Source organism: Sarcophilus harrisii, chromosome 2 (genome assembly GCF_902635505.1).
Source record: "Sarcophilus harrisii chromosome 2, mSarHar1.11, whole genome shotgun sequence".
NCBI lineage: Eukaryota > Metazoa > Chordata > Mammalia > Dasyuromorphia > Dasyuridae > Sarcophilus > Sarcophilus harrisii.
This window is the reverse complement of record NC_045427.1, coordinates 624,487,992-624,510,244: the sequence shown is the minus strand read 5'-3', so window position 1 is coordinate 624,510,244 and position 22,253 is coordinate 624,487,992. Positions and strand designations below refer to the sequence as shown.

The window sequence follows — 22,253 nt, the reverse complement described above, 5'->3', positions numbered from 1 at the left end:
GGAGTTGATTGGGTTATGTCCTGGATTTTGGCTTCCTGTTCCTTTCAAGCTAGAAAATCTTTCTCCTGAACGCTGAAGAAATACCTGCTCCTCATTGGACCCTACTGCCTTCCTTCTTTCCCTGTCTCAACGTGTCGCATTTGCTTACTAATGCTAGAATGTGCCTTTATTTCATCCTTTAGGGAAATTCTGTGGCTGGTTCCAGTTGCCTCATGGCTCAGCCTGGCCCTCTAGGGCTTAATTAAGCCTAGGTGTGAGCATTTGGAGCAGCCGATGGAGCTTTGGACAGAGAGGTAAGAAACCCGGCTTCTAGTTCAGTTTTGCACAAGCTGAAGGGCTTGGGCCAGTCCCGTCACACCTCCCACATTGCCTCTAGTTCCAGAGAGCCCTGCTTCTGGACAAGCGCTCTCCATGGCCAGACCTAGGTGCTTAATAAATGTTTGTTTCCACCTCCCCTTTCTCCAGTCCATGAGAATGGGAAGAGATCCCTCTGACCCAAAGGTTACCCTCCTCCTTCACATTTCTCATGCTCTTTGTCTGACAGCCCGAGTGTCTTTCTCATTCTGCCTTGTTCAGTCACTCTGCACCAGGCTTATGGAGACCCCTCCACGACTCAGGAACAAGACTTACACTTGCTAAAAATGCCATTACTCAGCGGCCAAGTTGTCCACGAGCCCCTGGAACTTAACAAAGTATGTTCTCGGGGAGAGACCACCACTGAGGGCTGGATCCCAGGTTTTTGCAGCTTATGAAGCCCCATCCCCCTCAGGACACAGCAGCTGAGGAGGGCATCGGTGAGTCGTGGGCAGCCAGCTTGCCCTCACAATCAACATGCTAACAGGCCTAGCCCGGTGCTACCTTAGAACTGACTCACCTGGATGGCAATGGGGACGATCTTGTTCTCTAAATTCTTGTACAGCAGACAGATGGGGGCTGCCAGGTACTGCGGGGTGCATGGGTCAGTTTTGTTGGCGTCTATGCCATCCAGAATTTCATAGTCCACTATGAAGATGTTCCCTTGCTGTCAAAAGGAAGAGAATCCACTTTTTTTTCCTACATTTATATTTTAAACCTAATTTTGTTTTCACATCACTTTAATTTCTGAATATAGCCTTGCCCCATTCCTCACCCACTGACCCACCCTATGTTACAAAGAGGAAAAGAGAAAAAAAAGTAGTTTAGTAAAACTAACCACTCCAATGATTGTGTCTAACAGGATGTACAATTTTCATAATCTCTACCTCTGTGATTATGGGAGACAAATGCATTTTCTCAAATAGAAGCCAGCCTGCAAGGAACTTAAGTTGATGGACAATCCAGCAACATTAAATCTTGGTCCACGGTGAGGGACTGGGTCAGACTAATTTCTACATGTCCCCCTACCCCATCCCTGAAGTATTCAATCACTGGGTGATTTCAGAGTCCCAGTTTGATAGAGGGTGAGAAGGTTGCAGTGAAACCATGAGCTCAGGTGTTGATTCACCCTCCAAGCCCCCCAACCCCTCTCACCCCGATCCTCTGGCCCAGCATCAAACTGCAAGATAGCACAAGCAAGGGCACCCCAGTTCCAGGCTGCCCCGAGAGGGGAACAGTACCCAAGACCAGGACATCCTGCTCAGACCACAGCTGGCGGCTGTAGTGAGTTCTGAGCATCGTCCAAGCTGGCATCTCTGGAGAGATGAGGCAATTGGCGTTGCCTATAAGGTCACTTGGTCTTGAGGGAAGACTCAGCCAATTCGCCGTGGCTGCTTTTATCGACGGTCTCTGGGAGTTGTTGGGTGTCTGGGAAATTTTTGGAATATGAGCGTGAGCCCCAAGTGAAGTTTTTTTGTTTTTGTTTTTGTCTTTTGGCCCAGCAGCAGAATGTAAGTGAAACGAGCAAAAGATTCAGAGCCAGGAGGCTGAGGTTTAAATCCCAGATTTAACACATCCTAGCTCTCTATGGATAAGCATTAAGCTCACTGAGTTTGTTTCTTCACCTGTAAAATGGGATTATTACAAGGTACACTGGTTACTTCAGAGAGCCATTGTGAGAAAAAGTATTTTGTAAACTTCAAAGTATTATTTTAACACATGACTCATTAGTTCTCAGACTTCCTTCGCTTACATCAGAGTAACCCTAAACTTCCTTCCTGAAATTCACTCCTGATAGGGAAACCTATCACCTAATCTCTAACTCTGCCTGGTTTCTGCCAGGGATTGTTGGGCAATTCTAATTGTTAGAAATCTTCCAGGCTCTGACTTTTGCCCACTGGCCCTGGGCTCCTGAAGCTAGACAGAAAAAGTCTGTTTGCGCTTTAGGAAAGCTAGACAGAAAAAGTCTGTTTCCTAAAGTGCACGTCTCACCAAGTCACTTCCCCTGCCCTGCCAACTCAATAAGTACCAGAGTACCTGTCACTTCCAAAAGTCCTTCTTAGTCCCCTCTCCCCCTAACCCCCTTCTAAGCTTCTCACTGCTCATCCCCCTCTTCCCCCAGTGCTGGATTCTGGCTGTTCCTTAAATAAGACCCTCCACCTGCCATCCCTGGGCATTTTTACTGACTGCCCCCACTTTTATAGCTTGCTTTCCTTCTGCCTCTCTGCCCCCTCAGAAACTTCCTTTAAGTCCCAGTTAAAATTCCACCTTCCAGAGGAAGCCTTTCTCAAAACCCTCAAAACTTGTGCCTTCCCTCAGTTGAGATTTCCGGTTTTCCTGCGGTGTCGATCTTGTTTGTCCGGTTGGCTTTCTTCCTCTTTGTTGCCCTGGCTCGGCACAATGCCAGGCATGTAACAGCCCCTCGCTGGCTCGCTGGCTGACCACCTTCTACCTACCTGGACTTCTTACCGGGCAGCCAGGGGGGCACAGGGGCTGGGGTGAGGCTCACCCGGGCGCCCTGATAGTATTGGGAGCTTCAAGAATAGGATGCCAAAAGCTGAGGCCGTTGCTGTCAGTCCATCTCAAGACCACCAGGGACAAAGTAACAGGAACAGAACAGGATATCTAATGCCAATGGGGGGAGGAGCCAGGAGCCAATGTTGACAGTACAAAAGAAGATTCACATGTTCCACTACACAATCCTGAGACAAAGGCCCGGGACACATCTCTTCCCTGAGCCTCAGTTTCCTCATCTGTATAAAGGAAAGATATTAATACTTGCCCACCTTATCCTACAGGATTGTTGAGGATAAGCATTTTCTAGGCTTTAAAAAGGGCTAAGAAAACATAAATTTTTGTGTGTGCTTTTTATGTCATCATCCAAATTGTAGATCATAACAATGAGTGCTTCCTGACAAGAACCGAGCCCAGTGGTTCTGTGAGAAGTTGGACCAGGATAATCTCTGGCTGCAGATCACTGACTTGGGAGTCAGAGAGTGGGGGGTTTGAATCCCATCCATGTGGCTTTAGGGAGTCGTGGTCTGTAACATAAAGGAGCTGAGCCAGATGGGCTCCAGAAGTCTGGGATTGGATGAGCTCTGAGATCCTCCTGTCAGGGCAGAGGAGGGGGCAAAGCACCCGATGGGGAGTGGGTGATTGAAGGCAAGAGCCTCAGCTTCCCTGTCTGCCTGCCAGGACTGTGTGCTTTCTGTTGGACTGGAGAGATGCTGCCGAGTGCTACTGAAATGTGAGCTCCTGGAGCAGTAAAATGGATAAACACCAGCCCTGGAGTCAGGAGGACTCCAGTAGGACTTCAAATCTGGCCAGTATCTGAGATATTGGGAGTAGTTGGAGTACTTGTAGTAGCAGTAGCAGTAATAATAGTAGTAGTAGTAGTAGTAGTAGTAGTAGTTGTTGTTGTTGTTGTTGTTGTAGAAGAAGAAGAAGAAGAAGAAGAAGAAGAAGAAGAAGAAGAAGAAAGAAAGAAAGAAAGAAAGAAAGAAAGAAAGAAAGAAAGAAAGAAAGAAAGAAAGAAAGAAAGAAAGAAAGAAAGAAAGAAAGAAAAAGAAGAAGGAAGATGAAGAAGAAAAAGGAAGAAGAAGAAGAAAGAAGAAGAAGGAAGAAGAAGAGGAAGAAGAAGAGATCTATTGTTGACAATAGGACAGGGAGAGAGATTGAGTCTCTTTCCTAATGCAGGTTGTCTCAGATACTTTCTTGCTGGGGCTTGTCACACAATCAGTGTGTGTCAGAAGCAGTGAGACCTTGGCTCAGCTCTTCCTGGCTCTGAGGCAAGCTCTGCACGCCCGGCACCGAGCTATTTCTATCTGATGTGATGTTGTGATGGTAACATAAACACATGCTCATATTACTTCTCACTATGCACAGGGTTTACCAAAAATCTTAGCCAGTCTTAACCTATGAAAAGAATATTCTACAGTAGAACAGGGATTCTTGGACAGATTTCCGTGGGTCTGTGGAGTTGGGTGAGAAAAACATGACATTCATTCTCACCAGTCCTTGGTTTCCTTTGTAATTCTTGTGTTTTATTGGATGCATTTAAAAACACACACACAAACTCAAGAACTGCTCTACTCCTGCTCTAGAGGACATCACAGCTGAGAGGACCAGATCTGGATTCAAACCTGCCTTTGAGAATCCTATGTGACAAGGGGTTCAACAGTTTCACAACCCAAGCAAGTCCCAACTAGAGGAGCTATTGATCTACAGAGATGGGATTTTCCCAAGCTGGGAGCTTTCTAAACTGATGGAGTCACAGCTCCAGATCACTCCCTGGGCCCCGAGTGTGAGATTCATGGATAATCAATAAGCAGTTATGAAGTGCCCACTATGTCCCGGGGCAGGAGGTGGGGCAGGGGACAGAGCACAGATCTGGAGACGGTTCCCGGCACCAGACACAACCTCCAGGACTCTGACAGGCACCTAATCCTGTGTACCTTGGTCTCTTCATCTGTACAATGAGCTGGAGAAGACAAGAGCAAACCACTCCAATACTTTTGCCAAGAAAAGTCAGGAATGGAGTCAGGAAGAGTCGGACATGACTGAGAGAACTTAACAACCGCCACTCACTACCGGGCAAGGCGCACAGCACTGGAGATAGAAGGAAAAGAGGAGCCGTCCCGGCCCCCGAGGAGCCAACGCTCTGTTACCAAAGAAAGCGTGGAAGGAAGGGGTCTTTGGGCTGTGGCTACCTGGATCTCCTGCTCCAAGGTCAGCTGCCGCTCCAAGCTGCACTCCACCATCTCTGTGGTCACCGGGAACTTTTCTGGGATCTTGGTGCATCTGCGGATCATCACGGGGTTGCAGCCGTTCAGGAACTGGTAGCCAAACATGAAATCCTCCTGCCAGTGCTTCATGACATATTCTGTGGGGGAAATAACACCTCCCTGAGTCCCTGCCCAGCTCAGTCAGAGACCCTGGAATTGAGGAGCATATCGGCAAGAGCCAACTTTGACTTTCTTTCCCGAGAAAGGTCTGCACCTTCTGGGGATGGTTTGGGGGACGGTTTCAGGGGTTTAGGTCAGGACGGGGGCCATACTATGCGGCCATCTCTTGGCTCAGGCCGCTGCTAGTCTTCCAGTCAAGACTTTTATAGAGCTTGGCTCAGGAGCCCCATTTGGATTCCAACCTAACAGAAAGAGAAGAGTAACCTAACTTTATTCTCAACCTTCCAATGAACTACGATCCTTGGTAGGGAAAAGGTACAGAGCCAGCTACCGCCATGTTTTTGATCATGCTTTTGCCTTTATCAATCAGCCACATTTACTAAGCACCCCTGATGCCCCCGGCACTGGGCTGGGCGCTGGGGATTCAAACTCAAAAATGTCAAATTTCCTGGTCTTGAGACCTGGGTTCAAGACTTGCCTGTGACACCTATATTGCTTGTGTGACCTTATCCAACCTCTCAAAACTCTAGGCAATTCTTGGAGACTATAACTCATAGTCTTTGTGTGACTCTTCAGCATTGATGGGGGAGTTTCCTCACTGGAAATCATAGGTCCCTTCCTTATCCCTACCTAGCCCTGAGGGAGCTTATATTAGATTGGAAACACAGAATAATATGTGTGTGTCTGTCTATCCAGATACACTGACATGTGGGTGGTAGATATCCATCTGTATCTATTTTTCGGTATCTGTCTCTCCATCTGTCCATGCACCCCTCTGTCTGTCCCACACACGTAAGGGAGGGCCCCAGTGGTGGGGGAATCAAGCAGTGTGTTTCATAGCACATGGTTCTTGAGTGGAACTTCCAAGGCAACAGGAAATCCCACCACACCAGGAGCCGTTGCTTCCCCCTCCCATTTGCCAGCAGGCATCCAGGAGCCAGCCCCTTTCATCAATTTTCAAGAGAGACCAAAGTAAGAAAGCCACCCCCTCCCCTGGGTACCCAGGGGCGGCCCTTCTCCCTGGGGGATGTGCCAGCCATCCGGACGGGAAGCCTACCCGAAATGGTGTTACTGATCTTGACAAAGATCTTCTCGAAGTCTGCGAAGTCGCTCCAGGAAGACTGGAACATGTGCATGAAGCGATTCACAAAGAGATTCTCCATCCTGCAATCCAAGAGAGACCATCTTCTGTTAGGATGGACGAGGTTCTGCCCTTGCCTCAGAGGCACACGAGCCTTGGCAGTGCCCGATTCTCAGTCCCGGTGAACAAAGAATCCCCCCATGTGCTTCCCCCACGGCCCCTGCTGAGCCGCTGCGGGCTTCACTCGGACCCCAGAGAGGGCACCTATGGAGGCAGCCGGATACAAGAGAAAGAGCATGGGGAGGGCAATCAGGAAGACCCGAGTTCAAATTGTGCCTCTGACACTGAGCTTCCCCATCTGTCAGCTGCTTCCAGGGTCCCCTCCAGCACTGATCCTGTGAATCCCTTCTAGACCCAGGAGGAAAATTTGAGTTCCTGTGACTGCCCAGCCTTTACGCTCTCTCCTAAGCAGCAGAACTGCTACGTCCACTTGAGTCATAGGGACTTTTGATTCTGGGCAGTGGAAATTAAAACAAAAGAGTCAGTCAGTTGGCCTGGCTCACTCTGCCCCCAGTTCTCTCCTCTGTGCCATCCTTGGACTTCAGGGAGATGCTCAGTGGTCACCAGCCAAGGGCCCTGGGAGAACACAAGCTGGTCCTGACATCACCTTGGTTTGCAAAGAGAGCACGGGGCACATTGGGAGGCAGAGAGAACCTGACATGAAGTGACAGCTCGAGGAGGCTGAGGGTTAAGGGTCTCCCAAAAAGTTCTAAGGCAGGAGAGAATTTAAAAACATCAGTGACCTTCAGAGACTCAACCTACCCCAGACCAGCTGAGTGACCTTGGGCAAACTTCCTCTCTCTAAGTCTCAGTTCCCTCAACTATAAAAACGAAACTCTCTAAGCTCCCTGCTAGCCAGATGTGGCTGGTAAATGTTTAACCATCAGCTCTCCAGAAAGGAGAAAACACTACACAGGTAAATGTTTAACCATCAGCTCTCCAGAAAGAAAAAACAGTACACACTTTTAAGTACATATGCATATTAATACTTTCTCCATCACTATTCCAGGTCTAGACAATCAACAAAACAATAAATGAAGGCCTGATTTATAGTGTTTGTCCCTTTCTTCTTCCTCCCCCACTTTTAATTTTTTCCAATTACATTTAAAGATTAGTTTTACTTTACATTGATTTCCATTTTTTCTCCCTCTCCCCTGCCCTGTTTCTATTCTCCCCCCTCTAAGTAATCTGACATAGATTATACATGTACAACCATATTAAGCATATTTCCACATTAGTCATGTTGTGAAAAGAGAAGCAGAACAAAAAGGTATTTCTATTTTTTCTCCCTTCCTCCCTCCTTCCCCTCTCCCCTCCAAGTAAGGTGATATAGGTTAGACATGTATAATCATATTAAACATATTTCCACATTAGTCATGTTGTGAAAAAAAGAATCAGAATAAAAAGGAACAACAATCCCCCTGAGAAAGGAAAAAAAGAGAAAATGCTTCTTTTTATGGATGTGGATAGCATTGTCCAGCATGAGTCTTTGGAATTATCCTAGATCATTATGTTACTGAGAAGGAGAAACTTTGTCAAAGTTGATTATCGCACAACGTTGCTGTTACAGTGTACAAGGATCTCCTGGCCCTTCTCACTTCCTTCAGCATCAGCTCATGTAAGTCTTTCCAGGTTTTTCTGAAATTTGCCTGCTCATCATTTCTTACAGTACAATATTGTAATCCATCATACTCTAATACCACAAGTTTTTCAGTCATTGTCCAACTGGTGGAGTTTTCCATTTCTGAGGCATAAAAGGCCAACTGAAAATGTAAGAACGGCTTCTCACCGGCCGGTGTGAGCTGCCTCCAGCACATTCCCTTCTTCCAGCTCTAAATCCCGTGGTCCTCTGAAGGATGAGTAAGATTTTGATAGATACCAAGGCTGGACCTTCACAACTGGCTCCACACTACATTTCCACTTAATTACCTTTACTGTTCTTTTCTCTTTTTTTTGAAGCAATTGGAGTTAAGTGACTTGCCCACACAGTTAGTGTCTGAGATCATATTTGAACTCTGGACTCCAAGATCAGTGCTCTGTCTCCTGCACCACCCAGCTGCCCTTGACCGTTACTTTTCTTAAATTTTTACTGTTCCTCACACACTGAGCACAGTAATAAGATCACTATTTCCATTGCTTCTAGAAAGGGCTTGTCATTTTACTGCTCTGTGGCTCAACTAACTCACCATCCCTATGACTCCCCAGCCGCCACTCCCTTTGTAAAACTCTTTCAGGACAAGGAACGGTCTACTTTGTCTATTTACGATCCTGGTGCTTAGCAGGATTCCCCTCACATAATGAGTGCTTAATAATTGCTTACTCATTCATTTAGGTTTTTTAAAATAACAGCTTTTTGTTTTCAAAATATATGCAAAGATAGTTTTCAACATTCACTCTTGCAAAACCTTGTGTTCCAAATTTTTTCTCCCTCCCTTCTGCCCACCCCCTCCTCTAAACAGCAAATAATCCAATATGTTAAACAATATGCAATTCTTCTGTACATATTTCCACAGTTATCGCGCTGCATAAGAAAAATCAAATCAAAAAGGAAAAAATGAGAAAGCAAACAATGAAAAAGATGAAAATAGTACGTTGTGATCCACACTCAGTCCCCATAGTCCTTGCTTTGTATGCAGATGGCTTTCTCCATCACAAATCTATTGAAATTGGTCTGAATACCTCATTATTTAAAAAAGCCTCCATCACAATTGATCATCACCATGATTTTGTTGTCCTGTATAATGATTTCCTGTTTCTGTTCATTTCACTCAGCATCAGCTCCTGTAAGTCTCTCCAAACCTCTCTGAAATCCTCCTGCTGGTCATTTCTTACAGAACAATAACATTTCATAACATTCATAGACAATAATTTATTCAGCCATTCTCTAATTGGTGGGCATCCATTCAGTTTCCAGTTTCTAGCCACTACAAAAAGGGCTGCCACAAACATTTTTGCACATGTGGGTCCCTTTCCCTTCTTTATGAGCTCATTAGAATATAGGCTCAGTAAAAACACTGCTGGATCAAAATGCTCTCCAGAATGGTTGGATAAGTTCACAACTCCACCAACAATGTATTGTGTTGCAATTTTCCCACATCCCTTCCAACATTCATCATTATCTTTTCCTGTCATCTTAGTCAATCTGAGAGGAGGTGTCTTACTTATTCATTTATCAATTAGCTCAAAGCTATTCTTTTATTCATCATCCTTCCTCTCTTTGTTGCTTTTGGAATACACTTTCTCCTCCATTCCATATTTGGAATCCCTCGTTTCTTTCAAAATTCATTGCCTGCTATATTATGTCTTTCCTGATCTCTTCCACTGTCAGCTTCCCCTGCCCTGGAGCCAAATTAATTTGGATTTATCTTGCATTTATTTTCAATTATGTGTACATGTTGTTTTCCTCACTAACAAATCTGCAAACTCTTTGAGGTCAGGGACCATTCCTTTCTGTCTCTATCTCCAGGCACTCAAGTTTGTGGCGCTGGAATCATGCCCTGGGTTCAAATTCTACCTATGAAATGAGCTACCTGAATGACTTTGGATTCTCTCTGAGCCTTAAATTCTGAATCTTTAAATGGGGGAAGGGGGATATCAAATTAAATGACCTCTGAAGGTTGTTCCAGGTGTGGGTCTATGATTCTATATAATGTGTCTCTGATTGAGGAGCTCTTGTATCTGACCTGAACCCTAATGAGGAATCATCCTGTTTCAGTTCCTTTATCTGTTAAAAAAGAATCACAAAGTATTCCCTTTGATCCTCTCCCCTGAGCTCCTCCCGGCCAACACAATGCATATCTGGCACTGGGGTCACCAAGCTTATGTCCACAGGATCCTGCTTCCCTCCTCTTGCTCTGACACTACGAGGAAGAACCTGGGCTGTCCCTGGTGTAGGTGTCCCTAAAGCACCACAGGCTACAGCACGTTATGCCTGTTGTCACAGCTTTGTGTGGGGTGAGGCTTTTCATACGTGGTCCTGAGCAGAAGAACCCATGTCCGTCCCCAGCCCGTACTCCCAGACCTAGACTGGTAGAACCTGCGCTTTGGGGAAGGCTTCCATAATCCTGGCTCTCTTCCACACCACGAGGAGCCATTGGAAGAGATCGTAGTAGAGAAAGGCAAACCCATGGAGCGGAAAGAGAGGCAGAGGAGCTAAGTTCGAATTCTAGCTTTGCTACTTTCTCCTGATCTGCCTCAAGGCAAGTCATTTAGCTGCTATGGACAGGAGTTTGCTCATTTGTAAAGTTTGGGTGTTGGTTCAGGTGGCCCCCGTGCTTCCTTCCAACTCTGATGTTCCCAGGATCCTGGGACTGACGCTAACAACTTTATAGGTGGAGAAAAGACCACTAGTTTCACACACAAATACACACACACACACATACTCACACAAATTCACACACAGAGACACACTCACAAACACACACACACTCACTCTCACACACACTTTCACAAACACTCTCACACGCACACACACATACACACACACACACTCACACACACACACACTCTCACACGCACTCACACACACACAGACACTCACACTCACACACTCACACAGACACAGACACTCCTCCCGAATCCAAAACCAGTGAGAAGCTCCAGGGCTAGCTGTGAAGGGCTTCTTCTGAGATGCTCCATGCCAAAAGGAGCTATTTGGCAGCTGAGCTGAAAAAGCAATCAAAACCAAAAATGGCCAGATGGGAGTTCTCCGAGAGGAGTGCAGACGATAACTAAGCTTTGACTCGTTACCAGAAGGGAGGCAGGACAGCTACCGAGGAGCTAGAAGAGGCACCCTTCCTTTTCCCATTCTGAAACTATTTTCAGACAATCCAGAAAGCGGGGAGAGCCCAAACCTTGGACTGGCCTGCCTAGACTGGTCCTGATACTTATAGGCATGGAGATGATTTTCTTAGAGGGAAAATATACCATCCAAGTGACCTCTTTTTTGCTCTGAGAGCTGGTGCTCCTGGGTAACATTCCGTGTGTGTGGTGTTTCTGTTTCCCCACATTATGGGGGATTCTCAAGAAGCTTATGCATGGGATTCTGCTTCAGGCTCTGAGGTGCTGGACAGAGCCGAAGCCATGGGAGAGATGCAGCAGTGACTCCCTGATAATACCTTCTGAGCATGACCCATTTTCCTGCCCTGAAATGGGCTCATTATAGATGCTTTGAGGAATTTCTTTCCTCCCAGTAGGACATAGAAAGTTATCTTCTGCAACCAGATACCATCACTGGGGCTAAAAGTTGCCACGGAGGCCCCATTCACCAGTTATAGATGAAAGTCCACAATTGATGAGGAAATTCAGTGGAGGGGGAAAGAAAAAGCCAAAGGGTCATTTATTAGGAGTGTCTCCAGAGTCAAGGGCATATTAAAACTTCCCTATCTCTGAACAAGTTCACTTGCTACACGCTTCTTGGTTGGCCCCCTGAGCAGCTTCATCAGACTCTCCTCCAATGAGAGCAGGATTTTCTCAGCTTTTTTCTGCATCTCTCTGGATACAGGGAGAAAATAGCAGAGACTGCCTTAGGAGTCTGCCTGACTGGCCCGATGCCCTGTGGTCTGTCCAGCTGTGGAAATGGCAAGCATCTGAATAGGAACCGCACCCAAAGGCAAATAGCAAAACCATCAGGAGGTGGGCTCTGGCTCTGGAGCCTGAGTTTCTGCACTCTGAAGTGACCTCTTTTTCCTCATTCTGGTGGACACAAATTACTTCAGCATTCTAATATTTTCTTCTTCCTCTATCAAATTCAGAGAAGCACTAACAGCTGTATTCACACTAATAATGTACAAAAGGGCATTAGTCATTAGGGGAAACATACTTGAGGATGGATTAGAAGCCTTCCACCAAAGGAATTAATATCTAATTGGGAAATTTCATGCATTCATCAATGGAGAGTGAGTGATTGGGGATAAAAGTACAAGAGAAAACTGCCCAGTGCCCTTGAAATATTGCAACATAGATGGCCACCTTTTCTACATATTAACAAGGCTGATAAGAAATGGACCCTAGATAACGCAGTTTTAGAATTGATAATTTAACCAATCTACCACTGACTTGGCTTACTTCTCTGCAGGGCAAGTCCAGAGTATGGAGAACCAGAAGACCCTCTTGTTGCAGAAGTGACTGGACCCACCAGAGAGTCACACTTCCCTTTCCCCTAAGCTCCAATGCTATAATATCATTGCTTATCTCAAAAGAAAGTGACTCCTCAAGCAATTTGGAACTGTGCTCAAAAAGTTATCAAACTGTGCATACCCTTTGATCCAGCAGTGTTTCTACTGGATGTTTCTACTGGACTTATACCCCAAAGAGATACTAAAGAAGGGAAAGGGACCTGTATGTGCTAAAATGTTTGTGGCAGCCCTATTTGTAGTGGCCAGAAGCTGGAAAATGAATGGGTGCCCATCAATTGGAGAATGGTTGGGTAAATTGTGGTATGTGAATGTTATGGAATATTATTGTTCTGTAAGAAATGATCAGCAGGATGAATACAGAGAGGAGTGGCGAGACTTACGTGAACTGATGCTGAGGGAAATCAGCAGAACCAGGAGATCATTATATACCTCAACAACTATACTGTAGGAGGATGTATTCTGATGGAAGTGGATTTCTTCGACAAAGAGAAGATCTAACTCAGTTTCAATTGATCAAGGATGGACAGAAGCAGCTACACCCAAAGAAGAACACTGGGAAATGAATGTAAACAGCTTGCATTTTTGTTTTTCTTCCCGGGTTATTTCTACTTTCTGAATCCAATTCTCCCTGAGCAACAAGAGAACTGTTCGGTTCTGTACACATATATTGTATCCAAGATCTACTGTAACCTATTTAACATGTATAGGACTGCTTGCCATCTGGGGGAGGGGGTGGAGGGAGGGAGGGGAAAAATCAGAATAGAAGTGAGTGCAAGGGATATTGTTGTAAAAAATTACCCTGGCATGGGCTCTGTCAATAAAAAGTTATTAAAAAACTTAATGTAATCAAAAAATAAAATAAAATAAAAAAGAAAGTGACTCCTCTCACAGACTTGGATGTGCTCTTAAACTGAGGAACTTTTATAGCTTCGTGAAGAAAGTCATGGTTAGAGTATTTCCAAGATTTCAGGAAGAGAAAATTATCTTCAGAAAATTGGAGGAAACAGCTATGTTTCTTAAATTCTATGGAAGTGGCAAAATAGCAAAGATGGAAAGAGTGGGCATGTGCTACGTGTGGGGGAGGAAGAGGAAGATGAGCAAGCATGAGGATGGCCAGAGATAACAGATGTCTAGAATGGGAGGGTGGAGTATTGTTGTTTCCTTTGCCAAGGAGAATGATCTTCGGGATGAGGAAAAATAGGACCAAAACAGTGAACATTGAAACCTAATCAATCAGTCCATCAACATTTATTAAGTGCTTACTATGTGCCGGGCAATGGGAATACACAGAGGGAAGATGGAGTCAGTCCTGTTACACTTGGCTCTAATGCAAGTTCACTGGAATACAGGGTCAGATTCTGGGTATTCCCAGAATACCTCCCTTTAGGAAGGACAATGGCAAGGTGGCCCACATCCCAATAAGGAGATTGGAAGAGTAAAAGAACTGGGAGATGGGATGTATAAGTTTATACAGGATAAAAGACCTGGGGATGGTTAGCCTGGAGAAGAGAAGACTGAGGACTGCTAGCAGGAGAGTTACCTTCAAGGACCTGAAGAGCCGCCACATGGCAGAGGTGATCAGATGAGATTGTCCCATGGGGCAAAACCCAGATCAGTGGCTGGAGGTTGTGGCCAGATTCCTGCTCAATATAAGCCAAAATTTCCTAACAATTAGAACTGTCTAAAAGTGGGACGACTTTCCAGATTAATGTAGAAATTTGCCTGTTCCTGGGAGTCTTTAAGCAGAAGCTGTAGAACTCCTTTTGAAGTATCTTTTAAAGTGAGTTGCTAGGAAGTTTCAGGGTGGACTGGGTGCTCTCTGAAGTACCTTCCAGGATCTATGAAAGGAAGACAGGAAGTTCAGCAGAAAGGACCTCCTTTCCTTCCCCTTTCAGCCTTCCTTTTAAACTTCTGCCCACAAGCTTAGGTTTTTGAGTAGGCTTATAAGCAGAGCTCTGCATCCGAAAAGTCTTGGCTTAATATTTATGGAGAAGCAGGGCTAGAAGATAGAAAGCTGCTGTCAGAGCCAGAAGACTTGAGTTCAAATTGTAGCCCTGACATAGCCTGAGTAGTCCTGGGTAAATCATTTAGCCCTCTTAGTGTCCCAAGTACCTTCTTCTTCTTTATTTTATTTTATTTTTTTTGCTGATTGGGGTTAAGTGACTTGCCCAGGGTCACCCAGCTAGGAAGTGTTAAGTGTCTGAGGCCAACTTTGAACTCAGGTCCTCCTGACTTCAGGGCTGGTGTTGTATTCACTGTATCACCTAGCTGTTCCTCAAAGCACCTTCTTAAGGTGCTTAAGCATTTAAGTTTCAGAGCTGATGCTGGAAGATGTGCACTAAGAACTCCTGAAAACAATAAAAAATCCACAGACCTGGGGTTGGTTTGTTTTTTAAAGGCTTGTTACATACTCGATGTGCAGCAAATCAGTAAAAATATATTAAACATCTGTTGTGTGTAAGATACAAACATTAAAATGGAAACTTTCTCTGCCTTGAATGAAGAAGTACAGGAAGATATACACAGATAATTAAGTACAAAGTCATTTCCAGGGGGCAGGGTTCCAGTGAGGGAGATGAGAGAATCAAGACTGGCCTTGTTGGGTAGATGGTTAGAAGCCAGACCAGAGTTCAAATCCTACCTCAGATGCTTATTACCGATGTGACTAAGTCAAATCACTTAGTCCTGTTCGCCTCAGTTTCCTGATCTGTAAAAATGAGTCAAAGAAGGAAATGGCAAACCCCTATAGTATCTCTCCCCAGAAAACCCCAAATGGGGTTACAGAGAGTAAAATATGACCAAAATGACAAAAAAAACAGGACATGACTCCTGAGTTTAGTCTTGAAGAAAGGAAACTGCTTTGGATGGTCTTGAGTCATCAGTTGTGATCCATCCCTACAGTTTAAAGTGTAATTGATATGTTACCAACATATGATTCCCTTCACCCCATACAAGTGAAGCAAATGGATTACATTAGAATTATTACTGTTTTTATGATTGTTATTATTATTACTTATTTTCTACTGAAACTGCCAGGGTAGTCCTCCTTTGGGGAGATGCTTGTCTTAAGTAGAAGAAACATTTATATTAAACATAGCTTACTGTAATCCTTTCCCCCTACTTGTTGAATCACTAGTTTCTTTTGTGGACTTTTGTGGCCATTAGAAACCTTATTATGAGGTCATATGCTAAAAGCCAACCTGTTCTTTTCCTTATAATTTCCGCAAAAGGCTTTGTTTTGTCTTCCCTCCCTGCATCTTGAACTGTGAAGTAACAACAGCTTTGGTGAAAGTCATCATCCAAAAGTCACCAACTTTTTAACCTAATTAGGTTAATTAGGAGTCATGGATTCAATCCCAGTCAATAGATGCCTACATGTGAGACCAATGAGGGTCTTGAATATTTGCAAGGGCCAAATTTCCTCAAAGACCAATCATGAGGATAGAAAAGATTGTCAACAAGCTCAAGCCAATCAGCACTCCAATCTTCAGGAGCACTTGGAGATGAGAGAAAGTGTGAAGGGGGAAGAGAAGAGCTAGGGCAGAGCCTTGGAGTATACAAAGAGATTAAGAAACCAAAGTATGGAATATGAGCTAGAAAAGAGGCTGAAAATAGCAGTCAGACAGATAAGACTGGTAATACCCAAAGAAGCTTTGACAGTTGGTTACTCCTTGAATTCACCATTCATCTGGTTTCAACCAGCTGCAGCTCCTATATCTCAATAAAATCCACTGGAATATATGTATATTTTGCATTATCTTTTGCTTTTATTTCCCAATGTTTTGTGATGCTTATCACAACACATGGTTTACCATGTCAATATTCATTTACTGGTAAATGTGGAGGAATTGATGGGAGATCAACTCTCCAGCCCTCAGGACTTTCTCGGTGAAGTTAGGACAAAATCTTGGGACTTGCAGGAGGCAGAAGTGAAAAGGGGAAGAACATTCCTGCCTGCTATCTAGTTTTCTAAGGTTTTCCATAATTTAAATCCTTTATTTAATCCATGCAAAATAATTAACTTTAGCCAAAAGTAATTGACATCTTAATGCCGGTTCTCCAGACAGAACAATGGACAGATATCTGGAGGAAGGACCTTCAGCAGAAGATTAGAAGCTGTCAAGAACGTATTTCATGTCCATTTTTTTAATCTTTATGGTTAACCTCAGTGAAAGAGAAAAGAACTAATAAGAAAATCTTCAGAATCAAATATGGAATTAGAGCTGCATGTGGCCACCATCTAGTTCAACTTTACACAAAAAGTGACTCAACAGGTCATTGGGTCTTTGCTTGAAGATTTTCAATAAAGGGAGTCTTCCATCCATTTAAAGCAACCTATTCCACTTATGGACAGCTCTAATTTGAGCTAAGCTAAGACAGCTTCTAATAAGAAGCTTTTCTTTCCATTTTTCTAGCTAGACTTTCCCACTGTGCCTTCTATTTGTGCCCTCTGGGGCTTAGCAAACTTGTTCTTTCCTATGACAGTCCTTCAGATACTTGATGAAAACGATCAATGTGTCCCCTAAGTTTCCTTTTCCATCAATTCTCATGGAGTTTGATGTTTAAATTTGATTTTATTTATTTTCATAGGTTTTGACCTTGAAGCTCCCACCATTATGGTTGGAGTCTTAGAAGCTTATCAGTCCTTTATTACTGTGTCTCCCAGAACTAAAAACAGTATGATAAGTGTGGTCAGACCAGAACATGTTGCAACAGGACTGTCGCCTCCCTACCTAAAGTACATCTACCAAAGCATTAAACTTATTATTATTTTTTTTGCCAATCACTAATACATATTCAGCTTCCAGCCCACTAAAATTTCAGGATGAATTGCTATCTTTGCCCTCATCCCCATAATGACCCATTACTTGGGAACCAAATTCAATCCACACATTCTTACATTCAATTCACAAGGATAAATCCGAGAATATTCTTGGATCTCCTCTATTCAAAGTAAACAAAAACTCTCTTGACCATGTAATTCTCTCTGGCTAGCATCCTATAAAGTCCTCTCTCATCTTTATTACCAAACTTCTAAGGAAGATTCTACTCTCTCTGCCTCTTTTCAACCCTTGTAATGTGATTTTTGCCTCCTTTCCACCATCACTTTATTGAAACATGGTACAGTGGAAAGGGTCCTAATTCTATAATCAAAAAACCTGAGTTCAAATTCCCTATCTGATATCTGCTACCTATGTGATGTTGGGCAAGTCACTTAATTTCTGAGACCTTTGTTTCTTCTTTTGGAAATTGAAAATAAAAATCCTCTAGATCTGTCATCCTGTGAAAGTCACTAATGATCTCCTAAGTCTCTGGATTTTTAATTTTTTACACTTTTGGAACTCTCCATGGTACCAAACAGTGACCCCACTGCCTTTGATAACCTTGACTCCCTTGACTTCTCCCTTTCCAGGTTTCTCCAGCCTCTCTAATCACTCCTTTACCTCTTTTGATGGTTCCTCCTCCCTTTGTCCCTTTTATATAAGTGTCCATGAGGAAGCTGAGGACATGGGTATAGATAAGTTGTCAGATTTTTTTTAATGTATTAATGGCCTTTGCTGGTTTTTTTTCCTTCTTCCTCTTTTTCTTTTACAAATAACCACGAATATTTGTTGTATGGGATGTGGAAGGAGAGAGCGATAGTGGGAAATTTAGGCAATGTAAAAATAAAATGTCAATAAAATGTATTAAAAATAACACCTACATGGTACTCTTCATAATTCTAAACCTGATCCTTTCCTTTGGGTGCCGCTCTGTCTCCCTGAGTTCTAATCCCATATTTCTAAATGTTTATTAGATATTTTCACCTGGCTTTCCTGACACAGTACCTATAGTGTACCATGTAATATGCTAAACACTTTGCAAACATTATTTCACTCTATCTCCATAACAACCTGAGAAGTGGATGCTATTATTCCAACTGAAGAAACTGAGGCAGACAAAGGTGAAATGACTTGTTTCAAGTCACACAGCTAGTAAGTATCTGAAATTGAATTTGAACTCAGGTCAGCCTGACTCCATGCTCAGTACTTTATTCACATTCTACCTTGTTAGCTGCCTCATCATGTCCTCCATATCTGCCATTCCCCCCCCCCCTCCAATTTCCCTATTTCTGTTGATAGTACCGCGATAATCAGGATCACAACCTCAGGGTGAATTTCTCCTTTAGACCAACCATGATACCTTATTTTGTAACTCTCAAATGAACTTACTCAAAAGTAAGTGATATTCTAGCTATTTCTGTTGTTATCTTAACTCTTCCAACAAGATTACAGAACAATTATTCATCAGATAGAAGAAACAATAAGGGGAACTACTAATTCTGACTAAGAAGGAACTTGTTACTGAAGTAGAAATGATGTGAACTTTAGGGGCAAGTGATTCTTAGAATTAATAACAGAAAAAAGTAAAGTTGGAATATTCCAATATATACCCTAGGCTTTGAGAAGAGAAAGTAAGAGAGAATCCCAACCACCAAAGCTATATGAAAGTGAACTTAAAGGTAATAAAGGCAGGGAGAGGCTCTCAATAATAAAATTTTGAATACAAAAATAAAAAATTCAGATGGGGAAGGAATAGAAACAACAATGGGGAAAGCATTGATTTTGAGTCAAAGAACCTGAGGTGGCCTTTCAGCTTTGACATTTACATAGACATGGTCTTAGGAATGTTTCTTAACCTTTCTTGTAATGATGGGGGCAGCAGAGGAAGGAAAGAAAAAAATCATAATTTCATAGCAAATGAGATACTTTAACAATAATTCTACTTGCCCAAGTAGGTTAGAATAATGCTGATGGATAAGAGAAGGTAGAACTACTCCTGTTTTCTCTTTCAAGGAGAATGATCCTTGGATTGGAAAGAACCAAACATAAAATATTAACAAAGAGCTGGAATCCAAAATATGTAAGAAGATAGGAAGGGGACAGCTGGGTATCCTTGATGAATGTAATGAATGTCATCCCAATGTCCTAAAACACTGCTAAACTGATGTCTTTAAAGCAGTTGGAAGGATGGAAAGGATAAAAAAGGAGCCTGCAAATTATAAGCCAGTGAGCCTAACTTCAGCTCCTAGCAGAAATCTAGAGCATATTATTAAAATGATGGTTTATAAATAGTGGTTTGCCAATACTTTCAAAACTATATATTTTAAGTTGGGAAACTTATCAACAGAGACAGTAAAATACTCAGTACAAAAGAATAAAAGAAGTGTAATTGAAATTTTAAACTTTCATTATTTACAGCTTGTTTTTAAAAGAGCATATCAGCTTTAATAAGGTAGGAATAATGCAATTGTCCAGTTAAATTTTGTGTCCTTTTCTAAACTTATGGAAGAGAGCTGATTATATTTGTAACAATAGATGTAAAGGAGCCAGTAGAAAAACTAAAGGAAAAAGAAATTGAAAACAGAAAAGAGAAGATGTATGAAGGAAGGTCATAGAGAATGGAAGAGAGAGTGGGATCGAGTGCAGAAAGGACTGGCCTCAGGGAAAAACAGAACTACTTCTTTTTTTCCAATAGTATTCCCCCCCCCCCATCAAATACATATAAAGATAGTTTTTAATACTCATTTTTGTAAAACTTTGTGTTTTAGTTTTTTCTCCTTCCCTCTTACCTCCCCTTCCCCAAGACAGCAAGCAGTTCGACAGAGATTAGACATGTGCAAACTTTTTAAACATATTTCCATATTTGTCATTTTGTGCAAGAAAAAACAAACCAAAAGTCATTATGGAAGAGAGCTGATTATATTTGTAACAATAGATGTAAAGGAGCCAGTAGAAAAACTAAAGGAAAAAGAAATTGAAAACAGAAAAGAGAAGATGTATGAAGGAAGGTCATAGAGAATGGAAGAGAGAGTGGGATCGAGTGCAGAAAGGACTGGCCTCAGGGAAAAACAGAACTACTTCTTTTTTTCCAATAGTATTCCCCCCCCCCCCCATCAAATACATATAAAGATAGTTTTTAATACTCATTTTTGTAAAACTTTGTGTTTTAGTTTTTTCTCCTTCCCTCTTACCTCCCCTTCCCCAAGACAGCAAGCAGTTCGACAGAGATTAGACATGTGCAAACTTTTTAAACATATTTCCATATTTGTCATTTTGTGCAAGAAAAAACAAACCAAAAGGTGCATGTGGGGGGAACTAACAGAAAGAAAACAAATAAACAAAAAAGTGAAAATACTATGCTTCAATCCATGTTCAGTCTCCATAATTCTCTCTCTGGATGCGAATGGCATTTGCCATCCCACGTCTATAAGAATTGCCTTGAATCACCTCATTATTGAAGGGGCTACTTGTTCTTAACCAGAGAGGAAGGAGAAAGGAATGAGTGGTACTGAGAAGCATTGAGGAGTGGAGAAGGGGAAATGGAGGAACTCCTTTCCGATGACCTCAATCTTTTTAATTATGTAAGAGGTCAAGTCATCTCTATGTGTTAGAGACAGTATGTGATTGGGCATTTGAGAAGTGAAAGGATTTGGAGCAGTCACTTTGGATAATAAGCGAGCAAGTCGAGTCAACACACACTTATAAAATACTTGCCATGTGCCAGACACTCTTTTAAGTGTTGGAGTAGATAGCAGCAGAGCAGAAAAGCATGGGGCAGCCGGAGGGACCAGATATAATGAGACAGAATACATTTAAAGTGGATGAAATCATCATAATTTCATGGCTTTCTCCACAAAGCTCAGTAGTTCAAATAGAAATGAGATGCTTTAACAATAATTCTACCTTAATGTATTTGATACTTTTTGAGGTGTTTTTACACAGTCATACTTGACTTAAGGTTCATGGTGGGTCCAATCTAGGCTGTCTTATCTGTGGTAGAGGATTAGGCTGATCTCTCTATATATGCAAAATATAATATTTTGCATTATCCTCCTATCTTAGGAAAGAAGGTCTTTTTTACTCAACTTCCTTTTCTGGGATGTGTTTTCTTATCAGTCCTGCTGACTCACTGCAACCAGGTACTGGCTAGCTAGAAGTGGTCAAAGAAACCAAATAACCACATCCCTCCCTTTTGGGAAGTTACCAGAATATTACAACTTATTAGAAAGGTAACCATGTGACTTGTGGCCAGGGCACAAGCTGGCTTTGCCAGGTTTTGTGTTGTAACCGCCATGGCTGCAAACCTTCAATGGATCACCACTGTATAAAAGTGGCCCCAGTTTGGCTGAGGTGGACCATCCCACTTCCCATTTTATAAGGGAGAAAATAATAAAAAACATTTAACAATCGGAAAAATCAATAAAATTAAATCTAATAAATATGAAAGTACTAGACTTGTGCTGAAAATATTAATGCTACAAGTACAGATAGGGTAGACATGGAGAGTATGTCCTTTTACATCAATCGAATGTAAGCTTCTTGAGGGCAGGAACTATTTTTATCATCATATTTCCATATTCAAGCACATAAAAGATACTTATTAAATGCTTACTGAATTAAGATCTTTAGACGGGGAGGGGGAAGACTAAGAAGAAGGGGTTTGGTAGAGTCGAGAGTATGATATGGCAGACAAAAATAAAAACATTTGCTTTTAAAAATAACATTCACTTGGACTTGGAAGTAGAACCTTAGAAGACATCAAGTTCAATTCCTCATTTTACAGATGAAGGTAAGAGAACTTATGACAAAGCCAGGGTCATACTAAGCAAGTAACAAAATTGAGATTGGAATCCATGCCTTCTGGCTGCAAATACAAGCCTCATCAAGGCTAATG

At 42.7% G+C, this 22,253-nt stretch overlaps 1 protein-coding gene across 1 annotated transcript in view; it reads right to left on the bottom strand.

Annotated features, from left to right (window-relative positions):
• Positions 1 to 22,253, bottom strand: part of ALOX5 (arachidonate 5-lipoxygenase) — a 73,797-nt gene that overhangs the window by 17,182 nt on the left and 34,362 nt on the right. The window contains exons 5-7 of the mRNA XM_031956703.1: positions 6,316 to 6,422; positions 5,064 to 5,236; positions 875 to 1,021 (exon numbers count right to left, since the gene is read on the bottom strand). Coding sequence (XP_031812563.1) covers positions 875 to 1,021; positions 5,064 to 5,236; positions 6,316 to 6,422 — 427 coding nt within the window. The remainder of the gene's footprint in view (positions 1 to 874; positions 1,022 to 5,063; positions 5,237 to 6,315; positions 6,423 to 22,253) is intronic.